General features: G+C 42.1%; 4 protein-coding genes across 9 annotated transcripts; 2 read left to right on the plus strand and 2 right to left on the minus strand.

Annotated features, from left to right (window-relative positions):
* Positions 1-773: 773 nt before the first annotated feature.
* On the minus strand, positions 774-10,127 carry LOC127372820 (transforming growth factor beta-1-induced transcript 1 protein). Of its 2 annotated transcripts, XM_051416664.1 has the most exons (12): positions 9,872-10,127; positions 6,770-6,820; positions 6,237-6,385; positions 6,091-6,146; positions 5,449-5,585; positions 5,221-5,302; positions 4,811-4,895; positions 3,512-3,703; positions 3,263-3,436; positions 3,062-3,143; positions 2,388-2,536; positions 774-1,737 (listed from the first exon to the last, which is right to left on the minus strand). In XM_051416664.1, exons 1-12 carry the CDS (start codon positions 9,882-9,884, stop codon positions 1,471-1,473), a joined length of 1,437 nt encoding a protein of 478 aa, XP_051272624.1. In that variant the 5' UTR covers positions 9,885-10,127; the 3' UTR covers positions 774-1,470. The 2 variants fall into 2 exon arrangements, with proteins under 2 accessions (XP_051272624.1, XP_051272625.1); XM_051416665.1 differs by lacking the exon at positions 6,770-6,820 and having other exon boundaries at positions 9,872-10,124.
* A 1,238-nt stretch (positions 10,128-11,365) lies between these two features.
* LOC127372842 (elongin-B) lies at positions 11,366-14,588 on the minus strand. Its single transcript, XM_051416697.1, has 4 exons — positions 14,497-14,588; positions 13,627-13,761; positions 13,280-13,388; positions 11,366-12,446 (listed from the first exon to the last, which is right to left on the minus strand). Exons 1-4 carry the CDS (start codon positions 14,497-14,499, stop codon positions 12,334-12,336), a joined length of 360 nt encoding a protein of 119 aa, XP_051272657.1. The 5' UTR covers positions 14,500-14,588; the 3' UTR covers positions 11,366-12,333.
* Positions 14,589-14,625: 37 nt separating this feature from the next.
* Positions 14,626-18,689, plus strand: pkmyt1 (protein kinase, membrane associated tyrosine/threonine 1). 5 transcript variants are annotated; one of them, XM_051416659.1, is made up of 10 exons: positions 14,655-14,745; positions 14,927-14,991; positions 15,095-15,261; positions 15,537-15,936; positions 16,211-16,448; positions 16,562-16,841; positions 16,947-17,053; positions 17,146-17,318; positions 17,487-17,707; positions 17,970-18,689. In XM_051416659.1, exons 4-10 carry the CDS (start codon positions 15,568-15,570, stop codon positions 18,325-18,327), a joined length of 1,746 nt encoding a protein of 581 aa, XP_051272619.1. In that variant the 5' UTR covers positions 14,655-14,745; positions 14,927-14,991; positions 15,095-15,261; positions 15,537-15,567; the 3' UTR covers positions 18,328-18,689. The 5 variants fall into 5 exon arrangements, with proteins under 5 accessions (XP_051272620.1, XP_051272619.1, XP_051272621.1 ...); XM_051416660.1 differs by lacking the exon at positions 14,927-14,991 and having other exon boundaries at positions 14,626-14,745; XM_051416661.1 differs by having other exon boundaries at positions 14,655-14,991.
* A 574-nt stretch (positions 18,690-19,263) lies between these two features.
* LOC127372828 (zinc finger and SCAN domain-containing protein 21-like) lies at positions 19,264-21,521 on the plus strand. The gene is made up of 3 exons (XM_051416678.1): positions 19,264-19,578; positions 19,891-20,089; positions 20,190-21,521. Exons 2-3 carry the CDS (start codon positions 19,900-19,902, stop codon positions 21,089-21,091), a joined length of 1,092 nt encoding a protein of 363 aa, XP_051272638.1. The 5' UTR covers positions 19,264-19,578; positions 19,891-19,899; the 3' UTR covers positions 21,092-21,521.
* The last annotated feature ends 264 nt before the right edge of the window (positions 21,522-21,785 follow it).

Here is a 21,785-nt window from a genome sequence, read left to right on the forward strand (position 1 = left end):
TACTTTTTATTCCACTACATTTGTCTGACAGCTTTAGTTACTAGTTACTTTTCATATTACAGTTTTTCCCTTCCTGTCCAGTGAAAACCACTTATCTCCATATTTAGTGAATTAAAATAATAATAAACTGAATAATTTACTTTTAATAGCTAATAATTACTTCTTGAAATAACTAAATTATTTAAAACCTCAGCTGCAAATGCATTGTCACAAAGCCACCAAGAAAAGTTGACTTTTTATGAAATACTTGGTTCTCACTGGACAGTAACACTACAAACATATGATCTTATAAAATACAATGGTTTTCCATAGATTAAACTACCCAAACAGTATAAAGTAATTAACATGAGCTCAACATCTACAGCAGTACAATGCAGCATACACATGAACAGTAAAACACTGATGGGGTAGTGGAGGATTTTTTCAGTGTGGTGCTTTCTTAACATGACAACATGATTAATTTACAATAAAATCTAAAATCTTTTATGTATTTTCACACATGTAATTTAATCTTTTTTAATGTTATTCTTTCTTTACCTGTTATACATCTGCTGATTGTGATTCCTTTATTTTAGCTCTTTGTAAACTTTGTTCAGATGTTTAACCTAATGTGACTTTAGTCAAGTTTTTCTGCTCATACCTCCCACAAAGTCACTGTTATTTGTTTGTGTAGGGATGTGGAAACTTCAAATTACTTCCAAGTTACTTGGTTTCATGATAGATTCTAAACAAGTGTAGTTGTTTTTCCGCTTCTTAGAGAAAAAACAGCAAGACAAATTGTGTTCTCCTTTATTCTTTGGAATTGTTTTTAGCAAATTGCATAGGGCAATAGTGAAAGAATAATGCAAAATATCTGACATTAAACATATGACAGCGTACACAAAAACATACAGTATATAGCAGTCAGCGTACAATATATAAATGCAAATCGCAGTGGCACTTATACGTTTTGCAATATAAAGCAAATATATTAAAGGGGATTTCCTTGCTCAACAGTACAAATCCTTCACTGAAACAATACATTTTCTCTCAGTATAATGTTTCGTTTCTACCTTTGGCAAAAGAATTCAATTTTCAGTATTCAATTTGAATCAATACACTATGTAAAAGACTATACATACAAAATCCTTTGGCATCATTTTTTATCTGTCTAACAAATGTTGGAGTCATATTTCACACTGCCAGTCTAAACACAGTCCACTTTTTTTTTTTCTTTTTTTTTTTTAAATAAACAGAAATTAATTGGGTTGCATGATTCTCTTTTTATTCCCCTCCCTCTATCAACTCTAATATTCTTAAAACCAAGAAAGAGACCAGCTCCACCCTCATTCCCACAGTAAAAAAAACAAACAAACTGAGAACTCAGAGTCATAACAGCTTCTTCACTTGGTGACCCAGAGGAGGAGGAGGAGGAGGAGGAGGAGGAAGAGGAGGAGGCTCTGCAACGTCCTGCAACGTCCTGCTGTGTCCTCAACCAAAGAGTTTGATGAAGCAGGGGTGGCAGTAGGGTTTGTTCTCCTGCTCCTTGAAGCAGCCTTTGCTCAGGGGTTTCAAGCAGAAGTGACACACAAGGTGGTGGGGGTGGAATTTGGCCCCCATGGCGGTGACGCAGCGGCCGAGGATTGGCTGCTGGCAGGCCTGACACATGCTGCCACGGGACTGGTGGTAGTGGGCCTCACACAGAGGGTTACCCTCGTGTTCGAAGAAGCTGCCATTGACGAAGGGGCTGTAGCACTCCTGAAGATGAAAGGCAGTGAGATTTAGTCACAGCACAGAGCCCTGACTCACAGAACTCTAATTAGAAAGTTGTCATGTGAAATGACAACTTTCTCATGACATAATTCCAACTTATTTTTAGTTTTTTTAAACCTTTTTTACATGGCAATTTTCAGGCACGCCCAGCTGACACACACACACACACACACATACAGTTACACACATGTACACATCACAACCACAATCTGTTGGTCACTGAGCAGCTTCACTGTTGCAGTCTTTGGTTTAGTGCCTTCCTCATAGGATCATATGAAAGAAATATCTGTTTGTTGGTCTCAGAGATGTCCCGTCATTGATTTGCAGTGCCGTAGCTAAGATTATAAAAATACTGATCTCATTAATTCTCAAACTAAAACTCATATTCATGTCATTATAAACCTCCCGGTACTCAACTCATCTCCATATCACATTGCTCTGAATAGGGTCTTGAACGACCTCCAACCTACCTGACTCTTTCTCAAACTAAATCAACAAGAACTGCAACCATAACACACCAAGGCTCAAACTCTTGGTCATTTTACCAAGTGGGGCAACTGAGCTGCACACCTGCCAACTGTTTGCTGAACACACCATCATCAACACGGCCCTCAAACCCACAGAGAAACACTCACCCTGCACACAAAGCACTGTGGGTGCCAGAGGGAGTTGAGTGCTGAGATGTAGTTTTCCAGAATGGGCTGGCTGCAGCCTTGACAGCGGGAAGCAAACAGAGTCAAGAAGCACTGCTGGCAGTACTGCTGGCCCTCACGGTCATGGAAACCTGCAGAAGATACGGTCACAGCTTTACACAGTTCAAGAGTTTCTTTGATAAATGTTAAATTAACGGGATGATATGGGTTGAAAGAAAACACTGTCCGGTCTGTTGAACACAAAAGTTCAATCTGTTTGTAATTGTTTCAAGTTTTACTGATCTGAATTTTTAAAGGCTGATAGTATTTTTTGCCTCAAAGCTTGTTCTGCTTTAAATTTGGCGAGATTCACGCCAAAGACTAAATGTTCAAATTCTTGGCAGGGTGGAACAGAACAGAACATTAAACTCTCCTTTGAAAACCCATTAAACAAATTAAATCGTTTGGGGGGGGGTTAGCAGCTGTTTAAAACCAGCTTACGGAGCCATGTACATCACCATGTAATGTTTCATTCAACGATTAAATTACTTATTAATTGAATATGTATGTGTGTTTGATAGGTCGTGCATTGTTTTTTAGGTATGTAAGCATGACCCTGCTCAAGTTCCCTCTTAACAGTTGTTTGTTGAACCCAGACAGGATGTGCCGCCCATTACCTTCCTCTCCAAACGCCCGGCTGCACTTAACACAGCAGAAACACTCTGGGTGCCAGTTCTTATCCAGAGCGGTGACCATTTTCTAAACAACAAGAGCAATGAAAAGTTAAATGGCTTCAGGTGGGTTGGGGTATTTATTCAAGCTGTTCATGCCAGAATAAGCTCTGAGTTAAACAACACATGCACATCCAAGTCTCTCACATTTAGAATGGGCTTGTTGCATTGTGCGCAGTGAGGGGAGAAGAGCGTGAAGTAGTCCGACTCGCAGTATGGCCGTCCGTCCTTCTCGAAGAAGTTGCGACTGCCTAACTCTGTCTCACACTCAGTGCACACGAAGTGCTCCGGGTGCCACACCTTCCCAAGAGCTGTTACCACCTGCATGAGGAATAAGTCGGTTAATTAACATCTTACAAATATCTTTTTTTATAAATGATGTGATTTTAGACTCACCTGTCCTACCACTGGCTTCTGACAAGCTGAACAGTTTCCCTTGGACGATGTTTGAACTCCTTGTCGGCTCAGGTCTGACTGAAGCAGACCCAGCATGCTGTCCAATGAGCCGCCAGATGAGGGCTGTGGTGGGGTGGCGGGCTGCTGCTGTGGCGCTGTCACCACTGGGGTGACAGGGTTGGCTGGCGTTGGCTGGGAGGAGAGAAATTAAAATGATGGATAACACACCTGTCTTTAGGATTTTCAGTCTACAGTTGGTCTGAAATGGATTGCTATAGAAGACAGTGACTTCAAGGCTTTTTACATCCAGATATAAGTGTGTTTGGGAGAAAAAGAAAGATAAAAAGCCACAATATCGGCTTTTTGACCTGCTAATTTAAACATGCGTTCAAAGTATCCTATTTGTATTGTGTACTTTTGTGCTAATTTTGTTGTACGCTGGTGTATCTTCAAATTCCAGTGAATAAGTGGCTACTAATTGTTGCCTCAGTTGATGGGAATGTAATGCAAAAACATTAAAGGGTGTATTGTGTGAAGGAAATGGTATATAGACACAACAACAGTTAGGAACTAGTAGGCTGGCTCGTCTAGTATTTCTAGGCTAAAAGTCAACAGCCATGCTAGCTGCTCTGTGAGACTGTATTTAGGTGTAAGCGGTTCTTTGAGCTAAATGCTAACATGCTCACAATGACCTGCCATGCCTAGAGCCACGCAGCTGGCACAGTTAAAAACCAGGTATGTATCAGCATTAAGGTCTGTACTGAACATCTCAACTTGGTGATAAAAAGGGTAAAAAGTATCCAATGGAGAAATGTTCCTTTTAAAACTGTGTTCCCAATATAACCTCATGCTCACACTATTTAAACACCCACAGCTGGACTGCACACTGGAACCAAACAAAACCTAAAAGGACACTTCCTTTGCTCACACGCTAGCCACTGACCTACTGAGAAGGAGAATGACCACACCAAATGTAGATCTATAACTCTGACTACCAACTAACTGAAGATATTTTTGAAGCTGGAAAAATATCTCCACCAAGACTAATTTCCGTCCTCAGGCCCTAATCTGGTGACTGGTTTAAACCAGGAGTCATGTGCTGCGGCCAGGCCACAGTAACAGTGAGGTCATCATGAAGTTAAGTGAAGGTCTTCATGAATCCACCATGAATCAGTATGAGCTGTGTTAAATAAAGCCTGGAGCAGCTGGGGTTATTAACAGTCACATACTGAGCACAGTTATGGATTTACACTAAACAGCCTCTCTGTGTTATTTTGATGCTGTTGTGAGGACTCTTACCGTGCTCTGGACTCTGAAGTCTGACAGGGAAGCCATCAGTTTGTCCAATTCCAGTGTGGCTGATGTTGCTGAAGGTTTCGCAGAGCTAGAAAACAACAGACCAGTTGTTTTAATAAAGCCACAAAGCAACCCACAAAAATGTAATCTCATCCTCATCGAAATACTGAAGCGAAGATGATCGCACACTTAGTTTCAGTGATTTTATTACCAGTGTTTCGCTCTCAAGTTTTCTCGCTGAGAAAGACCAAATGGAGCTTACTTTAAATACTGCCCAGAATTTAACAGAGTGGGACTAATTGTGCATCTCTCCTGCTTGTGGAAACTCTACATTAAGTAGTTTGCAGTGCAGAACCTCTACAGATGTTCTACTATGTCAATAATTTATAAACTAAACTGATTAGATTTGGTACCTGGAAGAGGAGGTCGTGGCCTTATCCTTAATCTTGTCCCTCTCATCTTTCTTAGAAGAAGGGAACTGGGCAAGGATCTCATCTGATGACAAAAACAAGGTCATGTGTAAGAAAAGATTCACCTCAGAGTTAAAACACAGGGATATAGACGCACACACACACACACACACACACACACACACACACACACACACACACACACACACACACACACACACACACACACACCTGTGATGTTGAACTGGGTGGCATTCAGCTCCTGTAACAGATGGTCCAGCTCACTCAGACCTCCACCCAACAGCGAGGAGGAGGAGAAGGCTGGGGGAGGATCTGTTGTGCGGGGAGAGCGCGGTTTACACACTGTGCTGTAAGAAATCAAAGACAGGCCAAATTTAACGCAGATTAGGAAACATCCCGTCACTAATGTGGTTGGCTTCATTGTGGTCATTATATGTCATGAATCACTGGAGACTCTTGATTTTTGTCCGTTCAGATATGAGTCATGTAGCAGCAGAATAATCTCATTTGTCCATAACAGTGGTTTATCGTCCAAAAACACTAATTGTCAAAAATGTATTTAATGTTAAAAAAACAGGTCATTTATCATTTCTCTGGAATGTGTCTCCTAACTAGCTTTGGGAAGATATTTTTTCTGTGCAAACACAATGAGAGTCTGAGTAGGCGGTAATTCAGAGGTCTGGAAGCAGGCTATCAAATGTATTCCATGCAGATGATGCTTTATTTTAAAGTGAAGACGGGAGTTGCCATTCCTAGTGCTGATGGTCCAGTTTATGAGGTACCCTAAACTTTACACTTGAGTTGGGAGGCAATGAGGAAAACCTTAGCAACAGGAATCTGGGAGGGAGTTACCTGTATAATTTGTCTGGGTTGGAGTTCTGGGTAGATTTCATTGCAGAAGAAACAGTCTGAAAGACAAAAGAGAGGGCCAATCGATTAAGCTTTTCAATAAAGAAGGTGCAACAAATGAAATCCATACCCAGAAGCTAATCGTCTACCTGCTGCGGGGTGTAGGCGGGCGGCGGTGGCCGGGCTTGGGTGGTGTCCTCGGTGGGAGCATCGGCATTTTGTGGAGGGTCAGAGGTGAGCAGGACAGGGCACCGAGCTAGAGGAGAGCCGGTGTTCTCCAGATCAGCAAGGAGGGCATCTGGAGGAGAGAGAGGGGGAAAAAGAAAGTGAATAAGGGAGAGAGAGAGAGGAATAATGAAACATGTAACAGCATGAAGGTGACTAAAGTTAGTTTAGATGTACAATTTGATTTAGCTTCAGGTTGCTTTTGAGAAATAAAGACAATTAACCACCCAATAATGTATCTTTAGAATTGTCCCTGATGGTATTATCAGTTTGTTTATGAAGCATCAAAGGTACACAGAAAGGGATGAGTTAAGAAACAGATTTAAAGACCATGCAGTGCAGATGGAGATAAAAAACCGACTGGACAATAGACTGAACGCATTTAGCCAAGGCAATGTTAAACAAGTAAAATCAGACAGAATGAAACATGGAAACACATGCACAGACAGTTACGTACCAAACACAACAATACGAGGACTGAGAGGGTAGTTAGGTGGCTCAGGCACTCCTAAGGAGAGACAGAGAGCCTGTGTGACCAACACAGCAGCAGCAAAATCAGCCCACACATCAAGACACGACAGGGAGGACAGTAAGCGTCCTCAGACACTAATCAGTCAGAGGACAGGACGGTCAGACTTGGCACAACCCAGAGATAATCCCTCGACACAGTAAAGTTATTAGAACACACACATTTCTGCATTCATATCCAAGACATGCCAGCATGGAAAGGAAGCAGAGGAGGAAGAGTGTTTGGCAACTGATATCTAAATCCACTCCACCCCTCCCTCCTTATCACACACTCACTCCATGCTGAAAGTGGAAGTTGTTCAGAAGCTGTCATCATTTAGTGCTGACAAGTCCATGTACGTGCAAATGAAGGCCAAAGCGAGACTGTAAGAAGTGTGCTGAACATGAGTAATTACCAACTTAAAGTTGTAGAGGACAGGCTGCTGTCGAACGCTGACTTAACCTTTCACACTGATGATACAATACTGAGCATAGCTTAGTGCATCCCAACCTTCTGTGGCTTTTTGTACCCCCACAGCCTGATCTGTACCCTTTCATCGACATCATCCCTCATGTTCCTAGTGTGTTTATTTGAACTGATTTTAAACAGGATATGATTTAACAATACTAAAGGGCCAACCAAGTAATTTAATATCGCACTTCCCAAAAGTTGTGGGACTTGCAAGAGAAACATTAATTAATTAATTATTTAATTAATAGTCAAAGTCAGGACAGCAGAGGCCCAAGTATACTGGTATTTGGTCCCCAGAAACGCTGGATCATACAATTCCCATAATGCAAATCAATAGGATCTGTCTATGTTCCTGATACAGCCGACATTATGCAAACGTAATGCAGGGTAATTGTAATTAAAGTGTGTAGGATTCAGCATCTAGCAGTGAAGTTGCAGATTGCAACCATTTGAATACAGCTCAGCCTTCCGAGCTTGTAGGAGAAACTATTGAAAACATACGGCTGAATATCACTCCTCATGATAAATGAGCTGGTCTTCATGGGTAAAGTTGGTGGTGTGCCCCTTTAATTAGATGAACGTGAGTATTTTTTCTATTCAGTGAGTATTAACACAATCCCGACTGTATCTTGTAGGTTGGTGTCCTGTGTAATTGTCTTATCATAGCTGGCAGTGTATTGATTATTAATATACGATAAATATAAACCCTGGCACCCTCTGGTACCTCTGGTTGAGAATCACCGATCAGGCATAAAGCCAGGTTAAGATCACAGCTCCGACCAAGCGCCTCAACAGACAGGACAACAGAGACAGGATCTGGGGTGATGAGGTCTGGAGCACACGCTTATAGTCTGAGTCTTTTTTAATAAGGCGCTGTCCCTTGTTAAAAAGCTTTAATTATAACCATGTGTACCAGACCTCATCACTGCAGATAAATCACTTAACTTTGCTTTGGTAACCATTTTGCAGCTGGTCTGGACATTTTAGGACTTCAAGGAACTATTGTCAATGTTGGCTCACAAGCTGAGCTACAAGGTTCATTCTTGACTTTAGAAACAGCAGTTGTGAACACCACAAGGTCCATTTAATTATATTTATTCCATGTAATACAGCCACTAAATGGACCTTGTGGTGAGACTGTTTTCTAATGTGCTGTTTCTGAGGTCAAGAACGAACTGTGAACCTCAGATTCTCACATTCTGGTAGCCTTCGCGGACCGATATCATGGATGTTTGATTGATTAGACATCTGTGGTGATGAGTTAGACATGATAAAGCTAAACTAATTCACCCTGCTGCGGTCACTTCTGCCCCGGATGATTCACACTTCTGGTACGACCATGTGGTGAGAATCTTGTGCATATACTACTTGCCCTCCTCCTCCCTGCTGTGTGTCTCTGTTTCTTACACACACACACACACACACGCACACACACATACTCTTACAGACTAAACTGCTCATATAAGGAGCTGAACGTCTCTCAATGGGAATTATGACCATATTTAGAGCTGCCTGTCGACTTGTTTGTCTTGGCCAAAGGCCTCTCTAACAAGTGGTCTCTCTCACCGAAAAACCTCGCCAGATCCAGTACATAAACTTACAACATTGTTGGACAACAGCATAAGCCTGAGTGTCTCGAACATGGCCACTGCCTGACTAAAACACTCACCCACAGTCCCACAGCAACACGGTCTCAACCGTGTGCAATCCAGTCCAGATGTGCCCAGATGTGCTTGGCTACATCTGGCCAAAACCTTCCAGTATTGCTTGAAAAGCATAAATCCCTCAGTTCTGAAGAAGTGGACGGGCAGCTAAGGCACAAAAAAAAAAGAAGCCCTTTCTATTTTCATTGAACTCTGTGGCTTTCTAAAACAGCAGCGTGGCCCTGGGCTATTTCAGGGCCTCTCCGACACAGTTATTCCCAAACACTAAGAGTCTCATAATGTTGCTCTGAGAAAAAAGCAGAAATCTCCCTTCAACATCCCCTATCAATAGAAAAGGACAGAAGCAGCCATGCTCCCGCTTTGATGTCTTCAAAATGGAAAACACTGTTGAACATCATGGGGCTTCTCTCAATCCCTGACTCGGTTAATATTAATGGATGAGGAAAGCCGGCCGTGGATGCCTTTAAATCTAATTTAGGAAGAATTTATTGAATTTGCAGGGGCATGCACATAACACTCAGAAGCGGTCAGGCGGACACAGAGTCATGTAGAAGTGCTTTCTTGTGTTACCTGTGTGAGTGTGTCTGTTTTTGCATGGAAAGGTAAATACAATCCTGCAATCTCAGGGGATGGGTGATCAGGATGAAAGAGAGAATGAGGTTCCCTTGTATAGAGTGGAAGTTTTTTCTTTGCCTTATGTTCCACTGGGAGCCAATAAAATCCCATTTATATTACAGCCTCATACATTTCCTGGATGGAAAAAGAAAGCAAATTCTACTCCTCTGTGACTGCCAGAATGAACAGAGACCTTATTTCCTCTGTTTGGGCACACCACCCCTTCCCCAAAAGATCCCCCTCAAGATATCTCACCATGTAGTTGCAGCGCTTTGAAGCGAAGAACAGCTCCAATACTCACCCAAATCGTCCATGATATGATTTCAGCCGAGTGTTTCCCTCTTTGTGTGACACAATACGGACGCGGACAGCATTAATAAGTAGTGATGGACGCGTAGCAAAGCCCGCAAGATAAGACTATTGTCTGCGTCGGTCCTGGATAACTTCTTGGACACCGTTATCCGCCAAGAGAAGAGGAGGAGGAGGAGGAGGAGGAAGAGGAGGGCGTCCCGTTTCTTTTTTTCCTACACGACTCTCTTCCTGTGTAATGCCTACCAGGACCTCAGACTGGAGAAGGCGTAGTTAAATAAATGTGGTTACAAACCCCGCATTCCCCGGACACGCGACGTCATCCAGGACATTCCTAGTCCATATTTGGGAGAGAAAATTAAGGATTTTAGTGGCGGCGCGGCGCGAGCTGCGCAAACTGCAGCCGGACGCTGCTGCGACGGTGAGCTCGTGAACCGGTGACTGGGAATACTGGGGGGAAAAAGCATCCACTGGTGTCCTTGGAAGAACAGAGACGGGCCTTTTTTTTAAAGAAGAAAAAAGGCGTAAAGAAAACATTTGGATGTGATTATATACATCAAAGAAAATGTGATATCCCATTTTATGTATTTGTATTTCCCAATACCAGCTTCATGGATTTATTTTTTATTCCAAATTAAATAAATTATTTTTATTCCCCTTTTATTTCTATCAAAACTTACTCAAAATAAAAAAATAGATCCGTCTTGTCATTTCCAAGTTTTTCCCCAAAAAACTATTTCTATGCGTTTTATCCACTTCATGACAGGATTAAAGGACAGGTTCACATTTTATTTTATTTTTCTTAATAAAACACTCACATTCCCATATATATATTTACACTTAAAGATCCAATGTGTAACATTTAGATGGATCTATTGGCAGAAATTGAGTATAATATTCATAGGTAGGTTTTTTTTTTTCTTGGTGTATAATTGCCTGAATATAGGAATCATTGTGTTTATCTACATAGGGAGTGCGTCCTGTTCTAAGGAAGCTGTCATGTTGAACCACCATGTTCCTACAGTGGCCCAGAACAGACAAACCAAACACTGGTTGTAAATAGGTCTTTCGCATTTTTGGCAGCCGCCAGTTTATCCTACACACTTCACAGCCCGTTCTCACATTAGCGTTTAACTTTTGACACAGCCACCAGATCACACAATAATGCAAGACTGAACTGATGTTCATTACTCTGATGTTAGTGGTAATCGAATTACGAAAAAAGTAACTGATACAGTAATCCTGAGACTTTTGGGGCCCCTAGAGGTTTAGGTAGGGTGAGGACATTTTCAGGGTCCTGGTACTGGGCATGGTGGCTCACTGTCGCTCCTTATTGGGACACACGAATAGAACAGAGCCATCATTAATGTTATTTGTAACATCTGTGGTTTTCCTATTGTGACATGTCAATAATCAGTTAAACTCTTCATTAAATGTTGACACAAACCCTTGTTTTAAAAAAGAAAACCCAAAACAGCCAGCAGTGTAAAAAACAAAACAGGAAAAACTTTTAATTAAGCAAGCTCACAGTTACAGGCTATGTTTGTGTGATTAGGGGAAGGTGCCACATTGATGTTGGTGATGTATGCATTTTCAAAACTTCAGTTTTAACACCAGAAATCTCTCCTCCTGTGTATACTGTATGACCAAAAAAAAAAACAACCCTCTGTTGTCAAAGAGGTTCCTGCCTTTGGTCTCAGTGCATGAAACATAAAAAAAAAAAAAATAAAACTGACAAGTAAAACATACTGAAAAACAAATTGACAAAAAACGTAACACAGTTATTATTTAAAGACTTTCATTCCTGGTATGAAATCAAATCAGAAATGTACAAAAAACTGGGAGAATCAGACCAAGGAAACTTATTGGTGGAAGATGGTGTGTGTGTGTGTTGTGTGTGTGTGTGTGTGTGTGTGTGTGTGTGTGTGTGTGTGTGTGTGTGTGTGTCTGTTTTCTGTGGAAATAAAGCCTTTGTTTTGAACTTGTTCATGCAGTTTGCCGATTCAGACACCGGACTCCTTACCTATGCATGTTACTTCTAGAGCACTGTGACACACAACTACGTCTTCACCTTTTCCAAAATATTAATGATAATAATTATAATAACTCACACACGCATACACACAATCATACTTTTCCAAACCAACTTCTTCACTCAAAAAACTTGAGCCAGTTGGTGCTTAAGAGCAAAGTCAAGGAGCAGAACTGCATGTGACGTGGAAATCATAAAGAGTTAAAAAAGATGATTTGTGAAGCAAATTGGAGGGGGGGGGGGGGGGGATGCTGGGATGATAGCATGAAGGTAACATGGATAGGCTTGGTTACCTACAACGTCCCCATCCATCAACTGAAAATATATTACACATCCTCCACCCCGCTACTTCTCCACTGCAGTTAATCCACACACACCCACTTCAATCCTTCTCTCCATTGCTCGTTTCCTCTCCCCTGTCATCACTGCACAGCCTGTTCGTTGGCAGTGCTACCAGAGTCCTGGGGCTTCATCACATCAGGGAGTTCTGGGGGGCTGGAAAAGGCCTCGATGTGCAGCTGTTCGAACATCTCATCTGGAGGGCAGAGGAAACAAAGAGACATTAGGTCCATCGTGACAGCAGAGTTGCATGTGGCCGCATCAGTCATGTCACCAAGTTTCTGCAGTGAATGTTGACTGGAAAGTCTTTTTGGATGGATATTCAAGTTTGAAAGCAAAAACTGGTTAATACACTCTTAAAAAAGTGCAAAAGGAATCCTATGAATGTGTGTCATATTCAACTACCTTCATAAATGGCTTAAAGTCCAATTCAAATCTAATTTCTAGACATTTGTGTCAAAGGAATTTAAACTATATAGATATAGTCCCCTTATTTGTCGCTTATGTTGTCTTGTGCGTTGTAAACTCACATATGATGTCAATAAAAACAACACTGTCATAGCTTTAGGCCACACTTAAGATTTTACAGCAATGTCTGACAAATCCAATGCTGATGGGACAGCGGTACCAATTTCTCAAAAAATGCCCCTGCACTACCAACCACTACCTTGGTGTCTATCACTAAAATAAAAGTTGCACTGCCATAGCTGAATAATGTTCACTGGACAAAGTTTGAGAGCATTCAGCACATGGCAAACATTATTTCGCCAAGAGAAGAAAATAGATGAGTTATAGTAGTTGACAACTCTGCAGGCATACATACGCCTGATGCTGATTAACTGGCACAATGTACAAATGATAGCAATCAATTAATAAAAAATAATTACTGACATTACACAGTTGAACTAAACAACACAACTAAAGACTAAAGAAAGAATAATTCTCCACCCGGAAAACCAGAAAGACAGGAAATCAAAGTCAATATATTCCTGATCCTAGAAGCTCCCAAATAACGTAAAATGAACATACCATTTATGCGGAAGGCCAGACCAACTGTAGCTGGGGCTTGAGGTCTGGCAGTCTGGTTGGTGAATCCACAGTCACCAAGAGTTTTGCTGTCCTCTAGCAACTGGTCATCCTGGGAAATAAAAGTGTTAAAAAAAATGTCACAGAATCCCCTAACGGCTTCAAAATGTATGAATTTCCTTCGATTAATATCGAGACAGCGTGTGAGACATTTCCAAAGAACAATTTAGTCGCCCAAACTAAGTTAACGAACAAGTTAGATGCCAGTACGGTCAACAAGGACCTAGACAGAAATGTGATGCTGTCCAGGTTTAATAAGGTGTCACTGGCATGCTCGGCCTTAAACTCACTTTGTAAAGCCGCTGGTCTTCAGGTGTTCTCTTAAGAATTCCCTCAACAATGCGCTTCAGCTCATAGACAGTGGTCGACTCCTTGGCATCTGTGAAGATTGTGGTCTTGTGACGCCGGATCATTAAGAACACGTCCTAAAAAGGAAAGTAAGCAGAGAATGAGAGTTGGTTTTTACTCTCTATGTAGAATGGGATCAAACAGGATGGCTGAGGCTCAGATACATTACAACCAGGTTAAGTGTCAATAGCCCTTCTTTATTTGAGAAAACACCTTCAACAGGCCATGTAAGTCATGTATAGGTGTCCATCTGACAACTGTTTATTACATCTTACTAACCAGCGTCGTTAGCGAAGTCTTTTAAGGAAATGTAGTTGGTTATTTGCCGATGTGTAAAACAAGGGTTGTATTGAATTAACAGAACTACATTATTTGATTCAGAAGCAACAGTGACAAGCAGACGTACATTTGAGCTAACGCGAAATTAGCCTTCAGATTTTCGAGTCAAGAATCAGGCCTGTCAGCTAAAATCACACCACGTACAGTGACAACGCGTTCAGCGGACCTGACTAGTCTAACCAGGTTAGGTAGCCGAGCGTTACATCACGTCCAAGGTGAGCCAAGCAGAGATAAGTTACCTCGCTAGCTACACCGCTCATTATAGCTAAACGAGAAGGCGAAGCTAACATAGCATAGCCAGCTTAGCGTTAGCCGGCTAGCCAACACAAACTGAAATTAACCTCCATATAACCGACAGCATCGCACGTTATTATAGCGTTAATACTTTTAACAACACGCCGAACGTTAATCAGGCGTTTGTATCTCGGCGCCAATCTCTCCCAAAAACCGACCGGTAATAATAATAAAGTTACCATTTCAAGTGGTCAGCTAAGCTAGCCAGTGTCGCCAGCCCTGTGTTGTGCAGCAGAACCCCAGACTGCACCGCTTGCGGATATTGCGTAATTCATATCGCGAACGTTCGGTATTCTCGAAGGCCGCTACGTAAATTGCGTAGCGTCTTCACAATTTGGCGCGAGGCAGTTGCACGCCCGGAGAGTGTGCGCGCAGTTTGATTTGGACTCGGCGGCTGTTTTGAGGACGGCTGTCAACAGTGGGTTATGGTCTGTGCGATAACGTTACTTTAATTCTGCTATTTAACCTAACGCTGAACTGTTAGTTACAGTACGTTAACGGACTGTAAGTTAGCTAGCGAGCTACGTTGTGTTGTTGTTGTTGTGTTGTTGTTGTGTTGTTGACTGGGTCCGCCCTTAGTTAACGTTAGCTAACATTTGTTTTCTGGAGGTGACATTTGTCGGTGATGACAAAAGATGAGAAACGCTGCCCTGCTGCTCGGAATAATGTTAAAGGTATCCATAGATAATTCAGCTAAGTGACTTAAGGACGTAAAACTGACGTGATCAAACTTCTTCATCAGTGCATTCAACAGGTCTGTGAACGATATCTCCACAGGCTGGGAAGACCTGTTCTACAAAATGAGCTGACTATCACAGGATTGTATCGATACTGAGATCACACACCCTGTCAAGCAGGATGTTCAAGATGTTAGATCTCTAATCGTTACAAATGAGAGTGACCAAGCTGGAAAGGAGAACCTCCACAGAGTTCATTTTACTCAGGTAAGTAACACGGGTTTATTTTGTGTCTGAACAGATTTGTATTCTCTCTCGGTAGATCGGATTTTATAGCACATGTGTAAGAGATTTAATAATATGTTTAAATATTAAGTCTTTGCTTTCCTCAAAATCTTAAATTGGCAAGATTCTGTGCAGGAGTAGATAGTGAAGAGGGACATTGAATGGGCATGAGCAGTGCAAACAAAATGGCATTGGTACATTCATATCAACTGTCATTCAATCATAGTGTTTTAAGGTTTTTCTTTTTCATTTTGCAGCTCAGAAAGGAACTGAAAAAAGTGCTACACAATGTCAGTGGCAGTGGAAACCACAGTGTCCAGGGTGTCTCTCCCTCTTCCGGTCCACTTCTCCCACGCAGAGCAGTCCTTCTCCCTCAAAAAGCGGCGTCTCCCTTTTTCCTCCTCGTCTACGTCCAACTCCTCCTATTCTTCCCCTGCTCAGCTCTCCCATTCTCTGCCCCCTTTGCCACCATCCAAAGGATGCCTCCCTCTGAGCAGGATGTTCCCCCAACATCCATCCCCCTGGACACCCCTGTCTTGTTCCCTCAGAAAGTCTCCGAATTCTGTGTACAATCCCAGCAAACAACAGTCCTATTTCAGTCAGTGCTTCACTAATCTGGGCCTGCTGGGAAGAGGATCCTTCGGAGAGGTCTACAAGGTGAGCAAAACAAAATGTGTGTCACTGTGTGCATTTATATTAAAGTAATATAATACATATACTGAATTATTCCCAAGCTACTGAAGTTTAAGACACTTGGAAAAACTGTTACACAGCAATATTTACATAACATCTTGACTGTTTTGGTCTTGTAATGAGGAAGCTTGCAATACAAATTTAGATGTCTCTGTAAGCCTTATTTTGTCAACAAGATTATTATTTGGCGATTCCCCCAACAGAAGACAAGGCCTCAGCCTTTTCTGTGTTTTTCTAGGTGCAAAGCACAGAGGATGGACTACAGTATGCAGTCAAGCGCTCTGCTCATCGCTTCAGGGGCAACAGTGAGAGGAACCGGAGTGTGAGGGAAGCCAGGAACCACGAGCGCCTGTGTCCCCACCCTCACATACTGAATTTTGTGGCAGCCTGGGAGGAGTGTGGCCGACTGTACATTCAGACAGAGCTGTGTAGCACCAGCTTGCTGCTTCATGCTGAGAACCAGCCTCCCGGCCCAGGTCCGTCCCGATGGGATGATAACATTTATTCAAATATATAAAGTAATGTATTTTCATCTTACTCCAGAAAATTCTCACTTTCCCCAGACATACTAACTTAGTTTTCGTTACAGATGAGCCTGCAGCGTGGGCCTACCTGTGCGACCTTCTCTCAGCACTGCAGCACTTGCACTCCCATGGTTTTGTGCACCTGGACCTCAAGCCTGCTAATGTCCTCATGACTGAGTCTGGACGTCTCAAGCTGGGGGACTTCGGGCTGCTACTTGAGCTCAAACAAACGAGTGCAGAGCCTGTAGAGGGGAAGGTGAAAGAGGATGCCCAGGAGGGAGACCCCAGGTACATGGCCCCTGAGCTGCTCCGTGGAGAGTATGGACCTGCTGCAGATGTTTTCAGGTAAAAAATAACAACAAATGAGAAAATTCAATGATTATTTGAATTGATGATTATTGATCTGATTTTAAATTGGTGCCTAAATATTGTTGAATGGTTTTCATTTAGTTTGGGTATTTCAATCCTGGAGCTTGCCTGTAATATTGAGGTTCCAAATGGTGGAGAGGGCTGGCAACAACTCAGAAAAGGCAGCCTGCCCTCAGAGTTTACCAGTGGTAAGATCCACATTATTTTAAGCCCTCATATATTGTGTCATTATATTTATTCAAATGACTTATGTTTTTGTTACTTCCATCTCTGTTTGCAGGCCTGTCAACTGAGCTTCAGACAGTGCTGCGGATGATGCTGGCCCCAGAACCATCGGAGAGACCCACAGTCTCTGAGCTTCTTGCCCTCCCGTCTGTTTGGAAGCACAGTTGGAAAAGACGCATCTATCTTATGGTCACAGAGGCCACGCTGACACTGGTCTCCCTCTGCCAGGTAACATGTCAAATAAACATTAATGTTAAATGTATTAAACATGTAGCCTTTGCAGAGAGAGATTTAATGTGGCCACGACCTGCAGTCTTATGTAGAATGCTGCCTTCTGTCTTATACAATATGTAATGTAAATCTGAAACATCATCATTTTCTGTGTTTTTCTCGCAGTTGGTGGTGTGCTTTGGGTGCAGGCTCTTGTCCTCTCTTCACTTGTCCTTTCTCCCTCATTGGACCAAGCCAGTACCCTGCACTCCTTCTAAGGATAGCTGGGACAGGGATTTAACCCTGCCCCTCAGTGCCATGCACGCTGACTCAGGGAGCCCAGAGGACGATGCAGTGTTTCTGCTGAATTCCACAAACCCGGAGCTTTCGCCCACCTTCTCACACAGGTAGAGGATCCTTGTGTTGATAGGTTGTTGTCCTTGATGAGCTTGTTACTGCTCTTTACTCTAAAGGCACATATTTGGATTACTTGTGTATATAGTATATATAATTCATAGCTTAATTTTACGTTATGGCGTGGAAATGTTTTTCTTGTACAAACATCCAGCAACAGCGATGTAAAATAACTGTTTATACACTTCTTTTGCCTTGAGCTAAATGTTTTAACCCTGTCAAATCCCCTGCTTATTATTTCCATTTCCCCCACAGGGTCAAATCCAGACTGTCTGTGGAAAGCACATCGACTCCTCTCCCAGGTTCACCGACACACAATCATCAAAGTCCTGCCAACACACCCACTCACTCAAATCTGGGTGATTGGTTCTCCTGTAAGTTAGCACAGACGCCCTCCAGCATCCACTCAAATGGTTCCTGCCACAAACTGACACCCAGTGCGAGCCCCATACACGCAGAGCTTCACACAGACACCGTGAACGAAAACTCCACGCACAGCCGCTGCTCATCCCAGCGACGTGCTCGCAACTGGGTCCGAACGGAGGAGGCCGTACCCCGACCCAACTTTGAACCAAAGAACCTGCTCAGTCTGTTTGAGGAAACGACTCCATGAGTACGAGACTGCCAGTTTACATTCAGGGACAACGCGTTTTCACTTTAATATGTTGGGTGACGAGGACCTAATGTGTGAATGTACCAAGTTCACTACTTAGTGTGTATGAACTGCTTTTGCCATTTTGTAACAGTTGTATGTACAACAGCTTCTTGTATTTGAAAAAAATATATATATTTAGGGGAAAGGGGTTGAACATGTAATCGGACCTTTAAAGCACTTTTTATGTTTGTGTAAATGCAATCTGTTGCTGAAATGACAAGTCATGATGTATTGTTAAACAAGTTATCATTAGCTTGGTATACTCTGAGTTATTTACCTCGTGAGTTACAAAATGAAATAAAACGAAGAGGGAAAGAGAATCTAAACTTGTGGAATATGTTTTTAGTATAAGGAACTTTCAAAATGTAAAAACGTGTAACACAACATGGTTAAAAAAACAATCATATTCTCAGTATTTCAACAGATATTACAATATGACGTTTTCTTATGTCGGGAAAAACAAGATCTGTAGGTCAGAGTATCACTGCAGCACTACAGTACTTAATTATAATACTGTTTTGTCAGATGGCAGTCTCTGTGATTTGGATATTACTCAGCAATAAATTTTGATAATATTTCAATGAATTGAGCAGCCCTGGAGTGCTGTGCAAGGTTCATGTGAGCCCGATCAGGAATTTCCCCCATCAGTGACAGGTTATATCTACACCAATAATAGTGATAGGATGATGATGGGCCCATTGGTGGGGGAGGAATCTTTGAAAACGGTATTGCTAATGACTCTACAGGATATACATCTGAAAGACGTATTAAAAGATCAGCAGGGAATTAATGAATGTAGATTTTATTTTTTAAATCAAACCTACACATGCTGTTTTAAGGCTCTGTTTGCGGACTCACCAGTAGATGGCAGCAGCGCCTCTCACGCTGGACACCAGCTGCCTTTAAAACCCAGGAAGAGGATGATGATGATGATATGGGTGGTAAGCTGTTTCGTGCACATGCACAATACCCACATCTATCGGGATATTTAACCAAACCATTATTGGACTCCGTTCATCTCCTGTACAGGCGCTCCCTATGTATGGTAAATGCTGTGCATGGTCCTCAGATAGGAGTTTGCAGCCTAATTGCGAGTCTCTGCACATTTCAGGTGTCAATATTGTAAACAATGAGCGTTTTCATCAGGATCACTGTTAGATAATCTGGGATTCATCAAAGACCGAGACACTGTTTAACGGGAAGTTTGAGGTATGCTCTTTTCCTTTAGTTTAGAATTGGTATATAAGTATAATACTATCAGGAGCCCGTCTGTTTTAGACTGTTTTTATTTTTCTAATTCCATGGTGTGCTATTGCGGGGATATTGTATATTAATCTGTGTTTCTGCAACGATGTCTGTAGGCTCTACTATCTTAACACATGATCATTTGTTACTTGGTACAGATCTGTAAGGTTAAACTCAAATCAGCCTGCAAACAATTATGAAATAAACACACTGATCATCACCTATTATTATTATTATTATTATTATTATTATTATTATTATTATTATTATTATCAGTCCATAAAGATGTCCAAAATTGAGCGTCTGAACGCCCGAGTGGAGAAGCTGCTGTCTAAAGCTGTGCAGGAGGTTCTGGAGGTGGTGAAAGAGACTGTGTCAGAGTACCAGGAGAAAACTGCTAGAACACAGAGAGAGAACCAGAGTCTGAAGAGGAGGCTGCAGGAGCTCCAGGATAAGTTAAAATGGGAAAGCAATGGTAAGACAACATAGTACGTGTGTCCACAAATGTTGAAACTGTGTTATAAAATGTGTTGATTGTCTTTTTTTTGTGCTTTGTCGCCTTTGTTCTCGTGCAGGAATTGTGCCACACATGTCCCTTGCGGCCCAGCAGACTGCAGGAGCAGAGCTCGGTCTCGTGGATCAGAAACAGAAAGAAGAACTGGAAGAGGACATTGAACTCATCCCCTCTGATAAGGATGTTGCAGTAATAAGTCCCTCATATTCCCTTGAAGACCTGGATTGTGAAGCATCCATCTCATCATTAGCCACCCCCTGTATATCCCCGAGAGCTACAACAGTACCACATTTAGGTGGTGATAACTTGAACTATCCAAGAACTCTTAAAACGGAGAGCAATAGTGGACTGACAGCGCCAAATTCAAACCATGTAGACCCCGTCCCTGCTGTCACAATCTCTGAAAACTATCATAAAATGAAAGTAGAGCCAACATCGGATGAAGACGCCATGCACACTACAAATTATTTCTATGAGGATGCTGGTACTAGCGCTACTTCCTTACACAGACTGAACCTAGATCATCCTCAGGCCAGTGCAGGACTCTACAGTGAGTCAGGGGTTGCCTTCAGTCGGGACCAAAGTGGCACAGAAGAGCTGTTATCTCAAATATACAACAATGCAGACAGCGCTGGAGCAGAAAAACAACACAGCACTCAAACAAACACAAAAGCAGTAGGCTCGGGCTCAAGAGCGTTCCAGAGAAACGTCCGAAAACACTACTGCTGCTCGCTCTGTGGTCGCACCTTCAGGCACGCAGGCGACTACAAGAAACACAACAGGGTGCACACGGGTGAGAAACCGTACTGCTGCTCGGTGTGTGGGAAGCGGTTCAGCCAGTCGGGATACCTCACAGTGCACCTGCGCTACCACACGGGAGAGAAGCCGTTTGGCTGCAGCCATTGTGGCAAAAGTTTTAGTCACTCAAGTAACATGAAGAAACACCAGCAAACTCATCAGTGAGGCTGCTGTGTTTTGTGCACAGATATATCCAGATGTTTCTATATGCACTGTGTTACTGACAGTCAGGGATGGACAGTGTAAATGGCTGCCTATTTGTAATCTGCAAATAAAATAATAACTTATCTTCTATGAGCATTTATGTGGAGGTCAGATGAGCGTATTGTAATCTGATTTTAAAAAACGATGTAGCTTTACGAGTTTTATATGGAAAAAGTAATTGTGCCTTCTTTTATTAAAACAGGAAGCTTATTGTAGATTGCATGTCCACTTTCAAGTATCAAACACAGTCCAATATCTCCTACTGTTCCTGCCCGGCTGTTGTTTGTCAAATGTTTAGAGATTTGTTTACTGTTTTGCTCGTTGCGGAGATTCCTGTCTGGACCTCCACATTCATTTTCAAAATCAAATAAATGTATTTGGTACTTCTTTATGGTAAAGTGTTCTGTATTTCTTCACAATGATCCTACAAAGTCTGAGCCCCCAAAACAAAACCTTACAATACAACAAAACTCAACCAAACTCTGAGCAAACTGTAGCCTGCTTGATAAAACTTTACTGTATGAGTCATTGAAAGATCAGCATGGATGGTGCATAAATCATACATAACTGAACTATTTAACAAGACTGGGCATATATTTTAAAAAATACATCACCTACAAATAACTCAAGTCTTGGACAAAGTGGAAGCATTTCA

This window comes from Dicentrarchus labrax, unplaced genomic scaffold, assembly GCF_905237075.1.
Source record: "Dicentrarchus labrax unplaced genomic scaffold, dlabrax2021, whole genome shotgun sequence".
NCBI classification, from domain to species: Eukaryota; Metazoa; Chordata; class Actinopteri; family Moronidae; genus Dicentrarchus; species Dicentrarchus labrax.